Source organism: Chaetodon trifascialis, chromosome 10, assembly GCF_039877785.1.
Source record: "Chaetodon trifascialis isolate fChaTrf1 chromosome 10, fChaTrf1.hap1, whole genome shotgun sequence".
Taxonomy (NCBI): domain Eukaryota; kingdom Metazoa; phylum Chordata; class Actinopteri; order Chaetodontiformes; family Chaetodontidae; genus Chaetodon; species Chaetodon trifascialis.
The window spans coordinates 15,403,965-15,425,928 of NC_092065.1; the positions used below are offsets into that span (position 1 = coordinate 15,403,965).

The following is a 21,964-nucleotide window of genomic DNA, read 5'->3' on the forward strand; positions in this document are numbered from 1 at the left end:
GGCCCCGCCTGACCCGGGGATCGAACCGGCAACCTTCGTGCTGTGAGGCACGCGCACTACCTGCTGCGCCACCGTGCAGCCCTATTATTATTATTATTATTATTATTATTATTATTATTATTATTATTATTATTATTATTATTATTATTATTATTATTATTATTATCATCCATGGGAAAAAGTGGACTTCTACTAAGGAATATTTAGGCCATTTCTATGTAAACAGGTGAAAACGAGAGCACTCCTCAGTGCTTGCAATGTTTAGTGTGAAAGTCCGTATTACCAATCAGTCACTGCACTGAGGCCAAGAACTACAGGGCCCCTAAAACCTCCAGGCTTGATGTGTGGCAATTTGATTGAATATTAGTTTGAGGAAAAGCACCACTGAAGCACAATGTCAGATAACATGAGGGGGGCTCCTGTGCTGAAATGGATCACCATGTCAAAATGTAGTTTTTCAAACTGAAAAAGTCTTCATCGCAGAAAATAAACTGGACCATAGAGGACTACAATGAAAATATATATTTAAAACTATTCATTTATTATGCTGAAGTATGTAAAAATACTTGAGCATTTTATCAGAGGTTCCTGTATTATTCTTCTAACTCCGACTTGTGAAATTATTAGTGTGACGCCTGCTGCACATTGTGTTGATTTTGAATATCCTTCTGTGTTTTGTCTTGTAATATTTTCCCTACCTTGTCACAATTTCCTATTTCAATTTTTTTTTTCATTACGACTCGGACAGACTGCGTACAGGAGCAGCGCGTGCGCGTCGTGGAACCCTGTAGGCGATCTTTTAAACTGAAAATTCATACCGGAAGTACTAGCCATGCATTAACAATACGATACCGTCTTGACAGCGCTGAGACGGCCATGCTGACTCAATGGCAGCTATATTCAGCAGTTAGTGCTGTTAATTTGCTGTAACATAGCTGGTTTACCGGAAGGTGACAGATATGTTTTGGGGCGCAGCTGGTCCGCGGGGATGTGTCGGACTTCTCCGCTGCTGGTCCCTCACTGTCCGCTCCAGGTCACTAACAGCCCTTCGGTGTCCTCTCCATACATCGCGGTCCTTCTCCATCTCTGCTCCCTCCAGGTGTCCGACAGATGAGGAGGTGAAGCAGCCTCTGAAGCAGTGGGCTCTGGAGGTGAGCCCCTTCAGCACGGTACGGGCACAGCTGGGCTGCAGCATCTCCGTCCGCCCGCTGGACGTGCACGCCTTCCCGGAAAGTGACCGAGCCTTCATCACAGTCCACGGAACAGACACCGAGCAGGAGGTCGGTCTGGATCACTTACACGTCCACTACAACGACCAGAGCAAAGAGCTGCTCATCTCAGCAGGGAAGGTTCACAGCAGCGTGTCCATTGATCTGGCTGCACCTATAAAGAGTAGTGAGTGTGTCCTGTGAAACGATGATGCAGTTAAGGATAAAAAGTACTAATGTTTACACAACATCCAGGGACAGTGTTGGATGTCAACAATATGGCTTACCTGATCATGTCCTAATGGAGCTTTAAAATGTCATCAGATTTTTGGCATGATGTTGTCTTTTGTCCCTTGATGTAACCCTAATATTTTCTGTTTTTGTCAGATCTCTTCATCACCACTCACGGAAAAGGCAGTGTGCAAGTGAGGAAAATGGAGTGTGATATCTGCAGGGTGCAGACAGAGAAGGGCAACTGTTTGCTGCACTCTGTCAAGGTAGGTGACAGAAGTGCACATAAAAACATATGGAGGTGCACTGGTGTGTGCATATTGCTGCATGTCATTGGTGGAGTTCACCAATCAGCCCACTAGGCTGTTGTTGTAGAGTAGTAGATGTGACTCATCAAACCTTTGTCTGTTGTGTCTCAGGGTCACCAGGTTGAGGTCAAGTCCCATGGAGGGCGTGTTACAGGTGCGGGAACTATCCATGGGAATGTGGACATCAGCACATGTGGAGACAGTGTAAGGACAGTGTTACACTTACACTCAGCAGCCGTTAGAGGGCAGCAGCAGCCTGAATACAGGCTTCATCTAAACGCGTTTACAGTATTGATGTTTATGGTTGACAGCTTTGATTAGGAGACAAGTGAAGTCATACATCACCTGGCTACAGTCCTGTGCAGTGATCAGTTGTGTATTTGCAGTCAGTGGATGTCAAGAAGCTCCAGGGCACCAGCATGAATGTTTCAACAGAACATGGCTCCCTGAAGGTCAAAGCCATCTATGCCGAGTCCAGCTGCGTCTCCTCTTGTTCTGGCAAAGTAGAACTGGGGCACGTACACGGTGAGCAAACAGCAGCATCTATTCCTCATCTATATTAAAGCATCTGTGTACATATGTAGAGTGGAGAAATGTTCAATGTTACATTCAACTCATTTGTCCAAAACATGACGTTTTTCATCAATTTGGAGTTCATTGTCTTGTTCAAGAACAGCTCAACATGTGGACAGGAGATTGTGAAATTAAACCACCAACCATATGATTAACTGGTAATTCACTCCAGCACTCAAGCTTCTGCAGCCTGCACCCAAAACTGATTGAATCTATAGATATTTTATTAATCTACAACCTGCAGCCACTAGGTCCCAAAGTCTAAAGGTGTCTGCTTCCCATGAGCCATTGCAGGGGTCAACACTAACTTTTAAAAGTTGTTGCCAATCTCGGAAACAAGTGTTATCAGTTAACGTGTCCACCCTCGAATCCTGCTATACAGAACATCAGAAGCGCAGCTGTTGTCGTGTTCGTCACAGATTCCTCTAAAATGAATCCAGCTAACTCTAACGGGTGTGTCAGCCTGTGTCTTCTATCCTCTGCCTTGTTATGTCTTTATGGCTCGTGTTGCTTCAAGCTTCATTCACCCCTTCGTCTCTGTTGAATGTGCTACTTTGAGCTACTGAACCTGACGTATCAAGGTGTATGTTGTGCAAGTGTTGCAGTATAATTTTCCATCCAGCTCAAAGATGCCAGGATACCTCGCCTCCCAAGACTTCACAAATTTCCTTTTTTGTTTTTCATTCTGGTTCATCTGGTTGTTGTCAGCTGAATCCGTCCACACATTCGTTTTTTGATGTTGACTTACTGGTCAAACTTTTCACCCCACAGTCAAACAACTTGCTTTGTTTCGCCATTGTCTATAAAACAGATGCCTGTGTGCACACATGTAAACACACCAACGCATGTGCAGCATAGTCTGCTTCTGGTTCCGACTGTAACAGCAGTATTTAAATATCGCTAATGCAAGAAATATCGCAAATCTCTTCAATTTGCGGAGCACGTTTTGCTGTTTGCTGGCTCTGTTTTTCACCTTAAAAAGTTTCTTATTGTACCAAAGGCCGAGAATTGTTTGCCAATTTTTTTTAAATAGTTGCCAGTAGCAACCTGGCAACCATTACTGCTGAGCCCTGCATTCTGGCACATAGCTGCATTATGTTATTAACGTGGTTGGTAAAGCAGGTATGACAGGCTTCGGTTTATCAGGAATCCTGGACTCAGATCCAAACAGAGTCTATTTAAGTGTAATGCGGCTGCAATTTATCACAAATTCTGTACATGTTGTTGTTTTGGGGAAGCTATGAAAAGGATTAGTTGTGAAAAGTCTGAATTCTTGGAAGTAGAGATTGGAGCACAAAGACAAACAGCATGGTGTGAAGAAACGCGTCACTCACTTAGAATTTTAATTTCTTCCTGATACTGACGAGCCTCTCATCACAGAGTACATGGGAATGATTATCTTGTTAGCTTTGGTGATGCAGATTTATGATGCGTAGAGTCTGGGACAGAGGCTTTTCCACGTACCAGTAACTGAAATTAATCTAGTGAAATTGATGAAACCTGACCCTGTGCTTTCATTGGTTGAAAGGTAACGCCACTGTGAAGAATGTGTCTGGAGATACGGTTATTGGTAAGCAAGCTGACTCTCTGATTGCACAATGAACCACGTATGGTATCTATCAGCGGCCGGTAAAAGCAACCTGAGGCGTTCTTTGCTTTTGCAGATGGTTCAAATAGCTTCCTGAAGGTTTCCTCTCACAGCGGGAGCATTGACGTCTATGTGGGAGACGGTGGCAGCGCTGAACTCCACAGTCAGGAGGGTAAACGCACAGTATGAAGAGTATTCACCTCATCAACCACAGGTTTCCTTCCCGCTCTATCTGTTGAGTCATATTCCTCTTCTTTGTTTTTCCCTCGTTCTTCTGTGGACGTAGGAGCAGTGTGTGTGCGCGTCCCCTCCTCGCTGAAAGCAGGGGTGGAGCTTTGTGGAGCGTCGGTGGATGTCAGCCCAGAGGTTGTTCTGCATGGAGTAGAAAACAACACAACTGAAGGCCAAACCACAGTTGCTGGTAAGCTGTTATTTTTCATTACATCACACCTTATGGCACAGTCAATTAACTGAACCCACACAGAACGTTCTGTTTCCTTTACATACATCTGTGTTTCTCTCAGGCTATGTAAATGGAGAGCCTCCAGTGGACCAGTGGGTTAAAGCTCAGGCAGACAGAGGCTCTGTCAGACTGAAGACACAAAGCTGGTTCGAGTCCCTGAAGCTGGGGAGCTGAGCCATGAGTGACTGAATTTCACTTCATAGTGCTGCATTACTGCTCTGTGGCTTCACACTTGCAGACAGAGCCAGATATTTACTGACGATCGTCAAGGCTGGATGTACCTTTACCTCACTGAAGTCTTCAGAAGTCTCTGCTCAGGATATACTGTACTTTCAATAAGGACATCGTGTGTCATATATAGTATTTAAAAATACTCTGTATGTGTTAGAAATGTCTGGAAAGCGTGCTGTGCACATCAGTGTTGGTTTGTGCTGAATGTTAATTAGAAAGTGTGTGCTTGCTTGTATTTTTGCATGTTTATTGCAAATTATTGTATGTTTAACAATTAATAGTTTCAAACTGTGACAAAAAGCATGGGAAGGTTTCTTTTTTCATCTGGAGGCAAGTTGAGTTAGACACTGTCACCTCTGCCTCTGTGCTCTCAAATTCACTTACAATTACAGAATCTAACTGGTATTGACCGAGCTCTAATTAATGAAAGCTAATAATTAAGACATTTTTATCTAACTACTAACTCACAATACATTTTCTACAGTCCTCTTTGTATGTTCTAAAAGAGCATTTGCTCAAATGAACAGCAAATCTGTAGATAGATAGATAGATAGATAGATAGATAGATAGATAGATAGATAGATAGATAGATAGATAGATAGATAGATAGATAGATAGATAATCTATAATCCATACTTTCAGAGAATGTCAGAAAAAACAGAATCAAGTGAAATGAAATTCTAAAGTGTTAGAACAAAAGATACCCCATGATTGTAATGTAAGTGAATAGATTTTTAATTTAAAGAGCATACATTAAGAAAACTCTGAGTACGCAGACACTCCAGAGACAAACCGGTGTTCATCACGAAATGTAGAAACTTAAAAACAATTACAATCATTTTTAACAAGCTCTGAAATCAGACAGTTGAAATGTCGATCAGCACCAAGGTGCTTTTTACTTCCATGTCTATAAAAGTATAAAGTTTCTTAAATAAACACACCAATTATGATGTTTAGTGCTGAAGATACAGGCCAACTTCTGCATGCACACAGCGGTTTGTGTTACTGCTGTCACCCTTGGGAAATAATTAGTGGTCCACACCATTTAGTAATTTCAGAGTTTTGGAAGCATCTCAGCCATAGACTATATTTGTGTTTGTAGTTTCTCTGAGTACCATCTAAGGAGCATACCTCGAGACCAAAACTGGAACACTTCACTTTTTAAAAAAGCTGTTTCAGATCTTAAAACTTACAACTGAGAAGTTGCAGACTTTGGCTGCATGGAATATGGAGCAATCACACAATTGTGTTATCTTTATACAAATGAAATACACTATATTATAGCGAGGTAAAATATAAAACTATAAATATTAAAGGATCCAGAACCGACCCTGAGGTAAACTGTATCCTCTAAAAAGTGGACATGTTTATGCACTGGTCATCTAATATTAACCCACTAGAGTCTAGCAGTGTCAGCGGCACAGGACATTGTCAGGGGCTCAAGAAATGTGTATCAGTCTCAGTGAGGTGCTGAAGCAGTGTGCTGTATGAGCATCTATGCAGGCAGGTAGAGTACAGAGAACACAGAGGTGTAATCTGATTACTCTACAGTAATGTGGGATTATAGCCATGTGACTCATTCTTGTGAGGATTATCTCGGGTGTATCATTCAAGATGGATTGTTCAGGATGCTCTTAGTATGTTCTGGGACAATGTCCCAAAAATGATGGTTGCTGTTATGTGTGATGCCTAATTGGGATCAGTTTGTATCCTCTCTGTACTTGCTGCTCTTGTCATCACTGAGTGCTGCTGCATCATTCCCCATCAGTCACCAGTCTTGATGGGTCATGTGACTGAATGCATTTGGCCTATGTTGTATCCAAACCAGTATGGAGGGTCGTCATTGCTGTGCTCCCAGTACTCCACACGTGGCTCAAGCTTTAAGGCGGCAGCCCTGAAGGAACAGACACACTCTGGTCATTAAAAGTTATAGTTAGTGTTAGAACTACTATAACTTGCGGTGTTCTTCTAAGCGTGTGTCCTACTTGGAGATGCTGTTGCAGCAGGCCATCGTGACGGAGCAGAGAGGAGGACAGATCCTCTCCAAGTGTCGGAGAGAGCGATCTGTGAGAAGAACACAGCCACTCACATCAAGTTCTCGCAGGAACTGAGATCCACTTGTCAGATACTGCACCGCCATATCTGTCATCTGAGGCAGAGCCGAGGAAAATAGAAAACATGTGGCATGAGATGAAAAGGGGAAACACAATCTACTTCAGCCAGGCAACATTTAAAGGCTCTGGAGGAGTGTGTGTGTGTGTGTGTGTGTGTGTGTGTGTGTGTGTGTGTACCTTGGGACAACCTGACATCCGCAGTGAGACAAGACCTCTGCAGTAAAATGAAATGGCTCTGATGGCCAGGTCTGACAGCGCTACACAGTGAGACACATCAACATGTTCCAGATCTCTCACAGTCTTGCACAGCTTCTGCAATCGTGAAGAACAGAGGAGATGAGAGAAGGGATGTGGGAATGAAAGTGAGTGGATGAGATGAGGACATGAAGGAACTGGGGAACATATTTACGAGAGGACATAGATGCCTCCATCTGTTCACATCTGTTTGTAGGCTGTAGCAGCAAGTAAAACAGCAACTGTGGAAATTGGTGAGTTTTTTTTTTATTTTCTGGGAAACATGGTACAACATTTTTCTGTCAGCTGCTGATAATAGCAAACGCCGGAAAAAGCACCCTCTAAATATCGTAAACCGCTCTACACAAATGCCACAACTGGCCACGTGTCAAAATTCTAACTAGCTTGTACCTCTATGCCAATGTCTGTGACGTAGACACACTGAGCAAGCACCAACTTCTTCAAACGAATTCCCTCAAGAGCTGCCAGCCCCTAAAAATACAAATACTGAGTTACATACTTCACCACCAAGGCAAGTTATCTTCTTTCAGGAATTTGTGAGGGTCAGAACATCCACACAATACCTGATCCTGGATGTTGCAACCACTGATGTCAAGAGAGCAGACAGAGCTGCTGCTCAGCCACTCCAGACTCACGTCAGTCAGTCTCTCGCAATAACTCAAGTTGAGATGGGACAGTTTACACAGCCTGAGAGAGTGTAAACACGAAAAGCTGCTGCGTGATACCATTTCACAGACCACAATGAGATATGTGTGTGTGAAGTCATACTATACACCTTTGTGAAATCCTCATGACAGATTTGTCCGTGACGCGACTGCAGCTGCTGATATTCAGCTCTCTCAGACTGGTCGATGAGGAACCTTCAGTCAAGCACTGGATCCCAGTATCACTCAACCTGAAATGAAACCCTCGTCCATCATGTCATTTCATACAAAAAGTACACAATCTAAAACTACCGCAGCAACAGACTCACTTCTTGCAAAGTGAGACGTCCAGGTGTTGCAGGTTCTTGAGAGCGGCCACAGATTTGAGGCTGGCGTCAGTCATTCTGGGGCATTCTGCGGCGTGGAGTCTGCAGAGGTCCTGTGAGCTGCTGCACAGGGCCGTCCAGCTGATGTCTGTTAGCTGGTTGTTACCTAAAGTACACGTGTGCGGAACAGAGATGCTTCTATATTTTCATGTGTATGTGGAAATGAATGTTTCAGAATGAACAATGATCTCACCCTCTGTGCTAAACGTTTTCAGTCTGGCTACTTCTGCAATGGCTTTGAGGGCCACGTCGGAAAGATGTGGAGCATCCAGCAGAGACATGGCAGACAGACAGCGACATCTGGCAATTAAGGCCTGTTAGAGAAGAGGAAGACTCAGACCTCTTTGCTGGGAGGGGTTAAGAAAAGTTAAAGTAAATTGTTTTTCCTTATTCTCCATGCCTTTCTTGAATACTCCTGAGTGAGGATGTTGACCCTGTGATGTGTTAGAAATGCATAAACTTACCAAGACACAGCTATCTGACAGCGTGGGCATGTCATTGATCACAATCTCTTTGAGTGATGGGCATGCAGCAGAAATGTATCTGAACCCATTTACTGTCATCTAGGAGGGGAGAGAGAGAGAGAGAGAAAGGAGGAGGAGGGGGGAGGAAAATATGTGTGTACGCTGGAATCTGACTCATTCTCCTGGATGCAGTTTTCCTGCTCCTCACATTTTCAGGGGCCCATAAAGTGAAACCATACATCTGGAACCAAACTAATAGACATTCCCGGAGGAAGGTGCATTTTATGTCCTGGTGCATGTGTGTTATGTTATGGAGTGTGCACATGGTGAGTGGTTGCGCCAGAGTCGGTTATATAAACCCAACCCTCCACTTAGCCACAGCTGCCTCTTACTCTTCTTCCACAGGTCTTTGTTCATTCGCTCTGAGCGCAAACAGTCACCAGTGTACAGCCAGCAACAAGAGGAGACACGTGCAAACAGAGAGGAGTGACTGGACTTATCCAAGACGGACTCAGCACTGAACTTTCAACAAGGCAAAAAGCTACACTGAGAGGAGGCTCACAAAGAGGAGCACGGCGACTGACCTGAGTGCATCCGGACAGGTTGAGGTGGATGAGATTGTGGCAGCCCTTCCCTGTGGTCAGGTACATTAAGCCTTTATCTGTGAATCTGTAGCAGTAGGCCAGACTCAGGTACTGAAGGTTGAGACAGTTCCTGTTCAAAATCAGTAGTTAGAATAGTTTATGTTAAACACGGAGGATACCTTCTTTGTGTTTAAGCTTTGTGTGGATTGTAGTTGATTGTTTTGTTGTGTTTTAACAAAAGAAAAGGTGTAAATTCAAGTACATAATCTGGAAGGAAAGCATCTTAATCAGAAATAACATCACATTTGGAGTTGAAAGTAGATATCTTCAAATTCTTGCACAGTAAAATGTGGAATATTTCCAAAACATTTTGCTTGATACAACGACAGATGAGAGAGAGACAGCGAATGTACTTGTAAATCTATCATCAATGCATTCACACAGTCTAGACGTTATGTTACGAGTGTCACATCTGTTCCTCTAAATCATTAAGTTGGCACTGACCAAGCTGCTTTGAGACATGAAATACAAGCCAGCAATGAGCTGCACACTGGGCAAACAGATAAGGAGATAAATGTGGGAACTACGGGACAGAAAATAAGGAGCACCACACATGATTTTTTTGTTCAGTCTGGAGATGTGGGTGAACTGGACCACAGTTTGCAGCAGAAATCTCGCCACATGGCAGTTTTACCTGGACAGTTCTCTGAGACTTTTGTTTGTTATCAGTGTGCAAGAAAGGTTTAAGTAGAGCAGACATGGGCAGCCCTCCACAATTCTCTGCACCATTATATCCTGTTAAAGAGCAGAGATTTACATGTTACCTTAAATGAGCTCAGCAGGGCACCTGTTACAAGAGCACATGGCACAGTGTAACACCACAATCAACAGTGCATTAACAAACATTTAAGCTAGGGATGCACGCGATCAGGCAACTAGTCAATTTAATGTTGCTACCCTCGTTTGTCTGCACCAGAAATACAAGTCGGTTAAACTTATTATTATTTTCTTAATGTACAAACTTAAAATACAGGATGATGTGCAGTGTTCATGATGCACAGTGCACAGTGTCACACAAGTAATTTCAAATATGATTTGGTTATTGAAGCATGTGATTAACGGTTTCAAGTGTAAACTTCTGTTCAAACGACAGAGAAATTAGTTGTCAGGAACATCCCTTTTTTTAAATACTTGGTTTTCATGAAATTTAATCAATTTTATGCAAAAAATTAAAACAACTTGGAAAAGTGCAACCAGACACTGACCAAAAGCAATGTTGCTCTTATCTATGATGTTGGGCAAGATCTTAACAATGATGATGATCATAATGAGGAACACTGAGGGACACTTCCCCAGACAAAGTGCAAGCATAGATAAAAGATAATTTTCAATGGATATTTTCATTGATTTAATATAAGCCAGGACTTTAAAAATACTTATCATTATTAGCGATCTAGTTGTCAATAAACTTTAGAAAACAGTATAAAAAGTAAAGTAGTACATGTGATATAAAGTCTACACCATTACCATTAGTGATGACAATGTTTTACTTACTGTAACATTAAAACACTCCGACACATTGAGCTCCTGGAGGTTCCTGCATTCACCTTAAAAAACAAAATGCAGCGAAAACAAGTGAGGAGCAGAGAGATGGCTGGTTAAGTTGTGAAGTCCATCTTCTGAAATCATTATGTGTATGTTGTGAAGTAATAAAGTAATATACCACATTATGTAAGGATCAACGTGAAGTGTCACAGTGTTCTGGTTTCTTTCAGAGCTGTATATACATTCCTGTATGGCTCCTATCTCTTACGTAATGTTCTACATCTCACTTCTTCCTCAGCAGCAGCTGTGTTCGATCAACAATAACGCTTTGACCCACTGTTCCTGTCTCCAAACCTGTTTTAGCTTGTTCAAACTCCTTCTTTGGTTTCAGCTCTTACTGAAAGGACAATCCCTTCAGGGCTCAAGATGCGTCTGACCTCCTCACTCCTCTTAGCCTCCCTGCTCCTCCTCTTGCTCCCCTCCACCGAGATGAAAAGACCGGGGAAGGGTAGAGGCCTCAGGGGTGCAAGACACAAACTCACACGGGACAAGTATGGTTTTACTCTTGTGTCTAATGTGCTCAGTCCATTTTTCACCTGCTCTAATAACTATGGAAAGACTGACGAGCCATTTTCTGTGTGTTTGAAAACTCTCAGGGTAAGGGGTGTTGGGCGTCACAGCAGATCAGGTCCCTCCAAGCTCGCGGCACCTGACTGCTCAGAGTCAACAGAATCTCGAGAAGTCTTTGTAGACTGTCAGGACCGACGCCTCACCACCATTCCCACCTCACAGACCTGGTCCAAACAACCCAAGCACCTCCTTCTAGCCCGCAACCGGATCAAAGTCCTTCGTGACGGTGCCTTCTTTGGATATGAGAGTTTAACCAGCCTAGACCTGCAGCAGAACCAGATCTCTTTAGTAGAGGAAGGGGCCTTCCAGGGCCTGAAACGCCTTACAACCCTGCTGCTGCAGCACAACCGCCTGGGAACACTTAGCGAGGAGGCCCTCATCCCCATGCCAAACCTTGGCTACCTACGTCTATACGATAATCCCTGGAATTGTCTCTGCCCGATGGACAGCCTCGTACGTACCCTTCAGGTCCCGAGCAACCGTAATCTAGGAAATCATGCCAGGTGATTGATTCCACAAAAAGAGTTTGACATAGTGTGATCTATTGCTCTGATTCCACAGGTGTATAAGTCATTACTGGCTCTCAGGATAGCAAGAAGCCTCAAAATATAACACCTGATTTTACCGTGACTGAACGGTGTTTTCTTTTTCTAGGTGTGCAGAGCCCATCAGGCTAAAAGGCATTAAGTTGAAGAATGTGGACCCAGAGTTACTCTGTAAAGAGACAGATCCAACCGGAGACCCACAGGGTGACCAAACAGATTCCACATACCCTGTGGAGCCCATTCCAATTCGCACCAAACCAGATGCCACCACATCTTGCCATACCTACCTTTTCCCCCAAATACGGATGGACTGCAGTAACCGAGGCAAGTTCACAGTCAGCTTTTACTTTCCCATATCAGTTTGACTCACTGGACCCTATTCTGAACCTCACTGTTTTCAGAAATTCAGCACACATGTTTCTTATGCAATGGAGACGTAAGGAAAAATGCCTCTGAAGCTTTATGTCACAGAGCTCATATGCTAATGATTAAATATTACTTTGCATGGCTGAGATCACTTAACTTCTATTTCTCAGAGGATTTTCAGGGTTAGACAAGGATCTGGCAAATACACACATCTGGTTTGGCAGGTGTTTTCTATTCAATGTCATGTTGCTTGCTTCCTTAACCTCTGACTTTGTACCTTATAAACAACTTGGAAAGCATTAGCTAAACAAAGTTTGGCTGGTACATCAGAATAAATCATTGCAAAGAATTAATGCAAAACATGCCAAAGCATTTAAAAATTTCCCAAGAATAGAGTAAATCAAATAATGTGCCTGTCTGTCTCGTACTGGCAGGAGGCCTGGATTTTAGTATCAAATTCAGGTTAAGGACAGAGACAGAGCATAAATCTCCTTCTGCACCAATCAGCTTCTAGACTTGCAGACTAGAAACTTGTGAATATACACTTTAATAATACTTTAGTCATTTTTGGCCGGGGTAAACTAATCAAATGTATTTCAGTAACTCCTTCCCCTCTATGTTTAGGTCTATCTGAGGTGCCCACAGGTATCCCAGAAGATGTTGTTCATATCGATCTGTCCCATAATTCAATCAGTCATCTCAGAGCCAGAGATTTCCAAGGAGCGAGGAGCCTCAGAACCCTAAACTTCAGTAATAACAACATGGAGCGCATTGACACAGGTATGTGTGCTATTATTGCTGCATGCCTATTAATCACAATCAGGAAACATTACAGTATATGCCTCCTATTTCCTGTAATAGCCAGGATGAAATCCTACACAAACAAAGCTGTATTTTTCTTTGGTTGATAGATATATGGAGAGCCAAAAGGTTGAGAACATGTTATACAACTGCTGCTGAATTCTGTTTGACATTTTTCCTTTTCAGAGACAGCTGGTATTCTGCCATCTTTGTGTATACAGCATTGGATTTATTTATAGTGGGGAAAGCTGAGATGCTTACTAACATAAAGTGATCACTGTGCTTAAGTGAGTCAAATGCAAACTGAACAGCAGCCCACACATTCCTATCAGAGTTTATTTGCATCACTGGCTTTTTTACTTTTAGTTAATAAACAACAAAAAAGGTCTGTCTCAATATAGTTATACTGAGAGAAGCAGGAAAAAAGGGATATATGACATGTTTCTCTATCTTTTCTCTCTTCCAGGTTCCCTGTCTGGCCTGCTGCACCTTCGTGAGTTGGACCTGTCCGACAACAACCTGCATTTTGTCCAGTACGGCGTTCTTGAAGACCTTTACTTCCTGTCACAGCTAAAACTAGGAGGAAACCCCTGGGTGTGTGACTATAGGTGGGTTCTTCTGCTCAAATGTTTACAATCATTTTTTTCAACAAATCCAAAAAAGGATTAAAAACTGACTGTGTACTATTTCAGCATCCACTACATGATGTACTGGCTGCGTCTGCACCCAGGGGTGAGGCACTCTGGCCTGCTGTGCCGCTCCCCTCCTGAACATACTGGGGAGAGTGTGGAGGAGTATGTGCATTCCTACAACAGAGAGTGTCCAAAGGACAGACAGCACAGCAGAACAGATCAGGACCAAACGGACCCCGAGTTATGGAACACACCAATGGAAGTGCAGGGAGAGCTGGAGGAGGAGCTGGAGCCGAGCCACTTGAGAGTGCCGCAGAAATACCAGATCATCAGGCTGACCTGACTCAAGTGAACGTCTGACCTAAAATTTGACTTTAAAAAGCATCATTGTTTTCACTTCTTTCAATATTATAAAACTGTCTGTATCAGATGGAGAAACTAAATTTTTTAGTGTTGCTTTTATGTTTTGTCTTTTTATTCAAAATACAAAAAAATGTCAATCTGTTGACTGTTTTGACTGATTATTACTACAAGAACATGATCTGTATGGGCCAATGCACACCTCAGTGAAACATGAGTATTAAGAAATATTTATATATCTGGCTACATAATTTGCAATACTCACTGACAGATTTCAAGCTTGTCCACGTTAGACTTATACAGCCACGCAGGTTGAGATGGATCACAAATGGGCGGTAGTTCTGCAAAACCTGCTTCATTGTGCTGTCTGTTATCCACTTTTTCTCCACAGAGAAGTTGATCTAACAGGGGACACATTAGGGAACACTTAGATTCCTGTTTCAAGTCTAACTTTAAAAATGACTATGAATCAAATACGAGGATCAAACTCCCAGTACAGACCTGACTCCACAAGTTGCCTGATTGGATGACAGCTTTCCATGTGCAACACACCTGAGCACAGTTCAACCAGTCTCGCAATTCTAAATACTGAAAGATCTGCAGAGGAAATATCATGATATTTGATCTTTCGGAAAGGTGGAATCATTTCAGTTTTCTCTAATATCCAAGTACTTAAGCATTCATTTTTTCCTCAGTGACATGCATTTTCCATGTTCTTGTCATAAGGTACATTCTGAAAGTTTCAGTAAACACTTAAGTATTTGTAAGACTAGAAAAAGATGTTCATGGAACATATAAAAGTGAAAGCACATCCTTGTCTGATGCAAATGTTTTGAGAAAGTAATCCACAGATTAAAGCAATGAAGCAACTTCTTATGGTCCTGTGGGTTTTAATCTCACATAACCAGCTGTCACTTGGAAATGTTTGGCCAGTGTGAAGAGGACAAGATTCACAGCCACCTCTGTTGCTGCCACTTTGCACAGCAGTGTGAGTTAAGTGTACAAGCAGCCTCTTTCTTTCTCCAAACATAGTCATGCTGAAGCACTATTTATCTGGAGAGGTGTTGAACAAAAAAAAAAACAGAAAAAATAAAGCCAAAACTGCACTCTCTTTGCATGCGAATCCAAAACAAATAGGGGCTGGTAACTGGTAAGCTAAAGCAGAGTCACAAAGATGTTTCCGGGGGTTTTTAGTATTTGTAAACTATAGAGACACTGGTATGAAAGTAATCCTATAATTATATAAGACGTAGAAAAATCTTAGAATTGATATGCAAAAACAAAGCACAGAACCAGATCATTTGAGAGAGTTGTGCCATAAACAAAACCCTTTCTGTGGTAATGGGTCAGAGGTATAATCAACCATAATGAGCTGCAACATTAATCAACTGGCCTCAGAGACTGGAAGCATGTTTAGAGTGGAGTCCACTTCACAGAAAGTCTTACGTAACAGATATGATCTCACTGACTGCTTATAGAACAGTGAAGTGAAGCACCAACAGCTTTAAATTCAGGCGTATTATCTTGCTGTTGGGGAACTAATCGAGATCATGGACTATGAAGTAAAACATAAAGAAACCGGCTGAGTGACACGTGAATGCTACCTTCAGTGAGAGGCTGTATGGTAGCAAGGAGAGTCTGTCACATTCGTCCCTGGTCCTTTGGACTTTGCTGCCATTTTCAGGAAACTCCATTTCCAACCTCTGCATGATTCATAAAAATACACAGACAAGAAATGTAGAAATCTGCATTCATTATACTTTTTTTTTTTAACAAAAATTCCAAAGTATACCTTCAAGTACTCTTTTGTCCTCTTTGAGTCCTTTGCAACATTACGCCAAGCAGCTATGATGCGCTTAAGGCGGCCAGCGTTTACAAGTCTCTCAAGTTTCTCGATGGCAACTAAGTTGAAAAGAAATTTAAATTCTGTTTTAAACACCCATCACTTTTGAACAGAGCAACTATTTGCATTTCTCCACATCTTCAGCAGAGGATAACATGTGGGCTAAATTATGGTGACAATGGTATGATCACAATGTTCGATTCTTCTGAATCTCTACATTAGTGTAGCTTATAAAAGTAGAGTCAAGTCTCAGAGTTTACAAGTAGAACGTGCAGGGGACAAAATGAGTCACAAGAGTGGGTGTACACAGTGGGGAAAAAATTATACATATCTGGACACATTTCTTAACCCCACTGCATGTTTTCTCTGGCTATATACACGAGAGAGTCATAGCTTACCAAAACAGTCAGTCCACATTAGTTATGTAAAAACTCCTCACCATCACTTTTTCATTCCTACTAAAGTAATCACCTACCAGCCTGCGTCTTCTTTTGTTTTTTTACCCAGTTTGACCATTTGGCGAGTGCAACACGTTGGCAATTTCTCTCATAATGCGTCTTCATCAGGTCCATATTCAGAGCCAACTCTGTGGTATCTCTCTTACTCTGTGCAATGAACCTCTTCCACTGCCTGTCCCCAACAACAAACACAGCTCATTATTAATTCAGTGGAAAGGAACATGGGCAAACAGAAACCTGCATTAACCCCACAGAAGAGCAGTCAATACTGAAATAATATAATTTAATCTCAAATAAGTTTTTTTATATGATCTCAACTGAAGCGATTTGGGACATTCAGACAGGAAAGAGTGATTGACTGGACAAAAGGAAAATGACGCAGGAGTCTGCACTGACAATGGACAAGTGAAAGCTAATCTCTGAAACAGAATATGCTCATGAACCCAACAGCCTGTTAACAATGATCCAGAGAAGGACTTTCAGTCACATGGGCCAAATTTCAGCTAAGAGTTTTATGTGAGTCACTTCCTCATGGTATTATGAATGCTTTACTTTTGTGGATCAGTTTCAGAGGTTTTAACATGTTGCATGGAAGGTTAGTTAAATGTGTTGAACCCGTGTCTTCCTATCAGCCATTTACAATTTATACAGTGCCTGTGAATTCAGAAAAAGACTATAAGACTATATTATTAGCTATTTTAAAGCTATCATGTTCAAAACTAAATTTCTATAGTTTTTAGTGATATTTAATCCATCACCACACAAACCCTTGAGTCAATGCTCCACCTATGCCTGTCTAGTTTGGCTGTTTCACACAGAACCAGCTGTCTGCAATCACCTAATTGCAATCAGTGTAAGCAGAATCTGAAAAGTTTTTGTAACCTTCCTTGAACATTTCTGATTATTCCTTGTTCTCAAACATTCTGGAAAAAGACAGGACAGAGCATGATTGATTGTTATCCTGGCTGCTAGTTTCAATCAACAATCTGCTGCTGTTACTGCTGTGGTGGAACTCACTGCCATGATTCTTCCATCTGGGTAAGTAAAATCCAGGTCTATGTTTGGCTAGATCTGGTCTAGTGCTGTTTTTATCTTTCCAAATTTATTGTTTTTCAGGATTTCTTGGCTTTGCACTCTGCTGTTGTGGGGCTGCATCTGTTTTCCTCCACAAAAAGGTAAAAATTGCTGCGTTATTCCTGAAAATGTTCAACCATATGAATTAAATCTAATGGCTGTTTATTCCCTGATAGGTTACAATATTGCACATGGCTACTCTGTCAATGATGATGAACTCAGTAGCCATGCAGGTATGCTTGGTCCACAACCCTCCAGCCAGCTCCATTTTGGAGCATCTTTAAACACAAAGCATGATTCTGTTAGTCCAAAGGATGAGATGCAGGCTATGAGACACCAAAGCTTTGCTTCCCCTCAGGGAGAACCAGTCCACCATGACAACAATGACGATGCTAGCTCTGTTACTGGCTTCAGTGAAGAGATGGTACAAAGCAGACCAGAATCAGGACATGAGCCAGATAAGTTTTCAGAGGTCCCCTCGACTCCCTTTGTGCAGAAATATGAGCGTGAAAGTCCTGATTCTCAACAACCCTTTGGCCTTTTAGTAAAGACGCATGCACAAAAGAAACCTATGGAGGGTATCACTTTCCCGACAATCAAAGATTTCAAACTGTTTATAGAAACGATGAAAAGCTCCTTTTTAATGCCAGGAAGTGACATGAGTAGTCATTTTCAAACTGCACGGAAAATCATGGAAAAAGAAATGGCTTCTAAAGCTCAAAATATTAAGGGAGAACCTGACACAGGCTATAGGTCTAGTTTTGCAAAGGAAGCCTCTGCCCATGATGATGTCAGTGAAAATGAAGTCTGGGGAGAACCTGTGAATACAGTGTTTGAACAAAGTAAAGAGGACGCCAACCACCACATGCCAAGTGAAAGCCTCTCTGTCCCTGATCTTGTCGACTCCACCGCAAGTCTCATTTCTACCAGTGTTTATGACAGCCAAGGTCCAGGCTCTGCTCTCCACCCACGCTATGGTTTAGCAGCCTCAGAGCATGTCTCAAGTAATTATGGAAGTTTTGACAATGGTGGCATTTTTGTGGAAAACCCTGATATTTTCACAAGTGCTGACGTGCAAAATGAAGATGTTCAGTCAACAAGCTACAAGCTCCCTGAACAAATACCCTCTGGCTCATTCTTTGGAGAGGATTTTTCTTTCAGTGGCCATGTGATTGCCCCCCCTGTCAACTCTCTGAAAAGCCCCTCTCAAGATTTCAGCTACGATCCAAGTAAGACATCCAATATAACGCCTCTAAAGTCTGAGAAGAATATCCAACAACCAAGATACACACCTCACAATGACTCTTCAACGGGGTATCAAAAATCATCCGATGGCTTTGAACTTCCAAATATCCAAAGTGAGAAGCTAAGCAGGGTGTCACCAGCCAATTTCCTGTCTGTGGTAAATCCTCCTTTGAATTCCTATGGCAAAAGTTTATACGTTAATGCACCAAGAGGTCAACTCTACATCCCAGATTATCTACCAAAACACAGGAAAACGCCAGCCCCATTATTTCAGTCGTATCAACCAACTGTTGGAAAGGAATCACAAGATATAAACTACACTTCCACTGTCCACCTTCCTGTATCCAGTGGTTCTGTTTCTTCAAGCTCTGATAACCTTTCACTACAGAGCAGTAGTGGCCACATGGGTGTTCAAACAAGCAGCCCACATGATGAACCAAAACAAATAACTGACAATAGCCTGATTCCCATTTCTGGTTCAACTCAGAGGGGGATCTCCTCTGTGGTCGGTGTCGATTATGCAAGCTTCAACTCTCTAACTAATCTGGCTCCAACGTCAGCATCAGAGACAGCCTTTTCAAGATTATTTGGCAATAAAGTTATGTCCAGAAATTTAGGAATCAAAAATATAATCTCAGACAGGTTTCCAACTGGTGATATACGTGCTGCCAGAAACCACATGGGCTCATTTTCTATGCCACAGAGAAGAGGCATGTCTCTTAATGGTGGCTATGTAGGTGCAACCAGAGCTAGCCGTCTACAGACTTTAACGCAACCAACCAAGGTACAGAAGCGCCCAGCTAATGTGAATAAAGAGCTCCGCAACATGGCCTACAAGCCTCTTCAACGGCTGTCTGCATCCAAAGTTTCTGGCTCTAGTTTAAGTAATGGCTTTTGGAGAAATGGTGGCAACACAAAAAGGCTTTCACCTCAAACAGGCCCCAGCATGTCAACACCATCTGCAAACACATATGTTGTGCAGTCCAGAAACCGCTATGTAAGGGGCAAAGTATCTCTATCAAAGACCCATTATGCACCGTATCAGCCGGATGAAGAAAACTGGTAAAAATCAACAGACACCTGACTCCAATCCCACGTAAATACAAGAACACTGTATCCCACAGTGCAAAAGGATTTGAAGAACAGTAAAGGAGAGTCGGCACTTTCAAGTGAGATAAAATGGTATGGAAAAACTTTCAAAATTTTGCTTGAACGTCACTGTTGTGCTAATGATTACACTAATGACTAAAAACTTCCACAAGCTTATAATTTGTCCTTCATTTATATGATTTGGATCCTAAATTGAATTATACTGATTCAAAGACAGCAGTGGCCAGATTTTCAGTAGAAAACTTCAGTCAACTGAACTTAGAGGTGAATATAGCTAGAGACAAACATTAAAATTCCAGACAGACCATTTACATCTAAGAGTCACACTGCGGCTGACCTGCTCTCGAGCATACCAAGAACTTCAGAAAGAAATCCAGTGAAAAATGAGCCTATTATGAAAACTGTATTAGTACTCAATAAAATTGGATTTTGCTTTTTTTTTAATTGTAGGTGAAACTACTGGCGAGTCCTTTTTGGAAACATGGGTAAGTATTCATATTGTGAAAACTTAATGCTCACACCTGAAAACTTAGTTAAATTCTTTCATTTCTTTCATTTTCAATAGGGTCTGTTGCCATGTTCAGCTGGGAGAAAAAGTATCTGCAGTGCTACATATTTTTGCTCTGATTACTAAAGGCATGACATATTTTAAGCAGCTGTCTCTCCTGTCTTGATTGTGTCCCATGGGATGAGCTAATCAACAATGCCTGTTTTTAATGCTGACAAGTACAGTTGACAACAATATTTGATGAGTAAAAATCTAACTTGTGCGTCACAATTTGATATTTCTCAGAACTACATAGGATGGTTGAGAAATTGTTGACTTCAATCTTTGTTTGGCAGAAACTTGGTGCTTCTATGCTATTTTTGTCAAACAAGGGAAGAAAAAATGGTGCTAGAGCTTATCTCTAATGGCACTTTGGTCCTTTTCCCTAAAGAACTTGTTGGATCAATAAATCGAACAATCATGTGTTTATTGTGACTGCAATACTGCAGGCCTACCTGAAGCAAGAGCCTGTTAAGTGTTTCCTGTAACAGGAGTGAGCCTTCTCAACCAGACAAAATGGCAGCTACAAAGGACAACAGAACAGCAATTAGTATTAAAGCACTAAAACCAATTTGATTTGACTCGACTTGAATACTACTAAACCATACTGTACCATGGTGCCATCTTGGTCCATCCAGACTGTGTCCATCGTCCTATGTGTCTGAGAGGTTTTTGAAATGCGCTGTTCTGCATCAGTAACAAACTTGTGCCTCAAAAAAGAATAAAGCTGACATCAGAATAGATCATATCCATAGTGAATTTGTATAAAACTAAGTATTGGTTCTTGAATTCTTAAATACAATGATTAAAGTACAATTAACTTTACAACTTAAAAGATGGTTGAATCCTAATTGTGTGCATTCAAAGCATTTACAAGATTTATGACGTCTTGAATTAAACATGTTTTAAACAAAAATCTAAGTTGACAAAAAAGAGAGAAGATATTATTCTATTAAAAATGTTGAGATGAATAATGACACTGGTGCTTTGGATCCCCAGGACTGTTGCTTTTGCACTTCAATGGCAAAGGTCTGCAAAATCCAAGGCATGGACATCCACATAGAGTACTTGATTATTGCTAATTTGTAAGTTACTTAAAAGGTGCAATCTGATTATCTAAGCAACTGAACAATGGTGGGCAGTGTAACCAGAGGAGAACACGGTGAAACTGTTGACATAGAAATGAAAACTTGAGAAAGTGAGCCACCAAGTGTCCGCCTGAAGGAAAGTCACAAAAAAACAGGTCTACCTACCAGTCCACATCCTCAAGATTATCATGTCCCTGAAAGGCTACAAGAGTGTTTTTCAGAAACTGTATTGGGTCACTGGGACATGACAGGCACGAAGCTGTCACTAAGACCTATTGTCAAAGAAGATGAAATGGAGAGAAAAATTATTTTTACATTCAGGAAATGTATACACATAAGTGGCGGTGACAGTCAAATAAAATGAACTGTATGTTTATAAACTACTAAAGAACTTATTTGAGCTCAACGTTAACGTTACATGAAGCTATCTTAACATTTGTACACACGTTAACCTTACGTTACCTTCTGTATATGTGGCAGGCAGTGTTTCAGTTCGCACTCTTTCAAATCAGATTTTGTGTTTGCTACAGCCATATCTTGTCTGTCACATTTTTCAAAGTCGAATAGTTATCGAGGTCTCTTACTAGCGCTAACTAGCTAGCGTGGCAGATTTTGCCTGGTGTTCCATCTCCTTTTGGAAATGTAACGTTGCCAGGTAACGAGGTGGGTAA

General features: G+C 41.7%; 3 protein-coding genes across 3 annotated transcripts; 2 read left to right on the plus strand and 1 right to left on the minus strand.

The window, feature by feature from the left end:
• The first annotated feature begins 845 nt into the window (after positions 1-845).
• Positions 846-5,557, plus strand: fam185a (family with sequence similarity 185 member A). The gene is made up of 8 exons (XM_070972030.1): positions 846-1,395; positions 1,596-1,705; positions 1,859-1,951; positions 2,134-2,272; positions 3,849-3,890; positions 3,985-4,080; positions 4,195-4,329; positions 4,433-5,557. The coding sequence occupies exons 1-8, from the start codon at positions 960-962 to the stop codon at positions 4,543-4,545; spliced, it is 1,164 nt and encodes a 387-aa protein (XP_070828131.1). The 5' UTR covers positions 846-959; the 3' UTR covers positions 4,546-5,557.
• fbxl13 (F-box and leucine-rich repeat protein 13) lies at positions 5,318-21,943 on the minus strand. Its single transcript, XM_070972028.1, has 21 exons — positions 21,756-21,943; positions 21,459-21,565; positions 20,819-20,915; positions 20,661-20,728; positions 16,247-16,401; positions 15,721-15,830; positions 15,533-15,631; positions 14,430-14,525; positions 14,194-14,329; positions 10,604-10,656; positions 9,744-9,844; positions 9,050-9,179; positions 8,466-8,564; positions 8,195-8,315; positions 7,945-8,107; positions 7,747-7,866; positions 7,535-7,658; positions 7,362-7,442; positions 6,894-7,028; positions 6,588-6,751; positions 5,318-6,496 (listed from the first exon to the last, which is right to left on the minus strand). Exons 1-21 carry the CDS (start codon positions 21,825-21,827, stop codon positions 6,388-6,390), a joined length of 2,340 nt encoding a protein of 779 aa, XP_070828129.1. The 5' UTR covers positions 21,828-21,943; the 3' UTR covers positions 5,318-6,387.
• LOC139337451 (leucine-rich repeat-containing protein 17-like) lies at positions 8,881-14,073 on the plus strand. Its single transcript, XM_070972029.1, has 7 exons — positions 8,881-9,109; positions 10,986-11,145; positions 11,251-11,727; positions 11,879-12,093; positions 12,760-12,915; positions 13,403-13,544; positions 13,629-14,073. Exons 2-7 carry the CDS (start codon positions 11,021-11,023, stop codon positions 13,909-13,911), a joined length of 1,398 nt encoding a protein of 465 aa, XP_070828130.1. The 5' UTR covers positions 8,881-9,109; positions 10,986-11,020; the 3' UTR covers positions 13,912-14,073.
• Positions 21,944-21,964: the final 21 nt, after the last annotated feature.

Excerpts from the sequence above, each read along its gene's own strand:
- fam185a (XM_070972030.1), top strand. The coding sequence starts at position 960 with ATGTTTTGGGGCGCAGCTGGTCCGCGGGGATGTGTCGGACTTCTCCGC. Across the intron at positions 1,396-1,595 it reads GGCTGCACCTATAAAGAGTA|ATCTCTTCATCACCACTCAC; the intron begins GTGAGTGTGTCC and ends TGTTTTTGTCAG. Across the intron at positions 3,891-3,984 it reads GTCTGGAGATACGGTTATTG|ATGGTTCAAATAGCTTCCTG; the intron begins GTAAGCAAGCTG and ends TTGCTTTTGCAG.
- fbxl13 (XM_070972028.1), bottom strand. The coding sequence starts at position 21,827 with ATGGCTGTAGCAAACACAAAATCTGATTTGAAAGAGTGCGAACTGAAA. Across the intron at positions 20,916-21,458 it reads AATCTTGAGGATGTGGACTG|GCACAAGTTTGTTACTGATG; the intron begins GTAGGTAGACCT and ends TTCTTTTTTGAG. Across the intron at positions 7,443-7,534 it reads GTTGCAACATCCAGGATCAG|GGGCTGGCAGCTCTTGAGGG; the intron begins GTATTGTGTGGA and ends TTGTATTTTTAG.
- LOC139337451 (XM_070972029.1), top strand. The coding sequence starts at position 11,021 with ATGCGTCTGACCTCCTCACTCCTCTTAGCCTCCCTGCTCCTCCTCTTG. Across the intron at positions 11,146-11,250 it reads CACAAACTCACACGGGACAA|GGTAAGGGGTGTTGGGCGTC; the intron begins GTATGGTTTTAC and ends GAAAACTCTCAG. Across the intron at positions 11,728-11,878 it reads AATCTAGGAAATCATGCCAG|GTGTGCAGAGCCCATCAGGC; the intron begins GTGATTGATTCC and ends TTCTTTTTCTAG.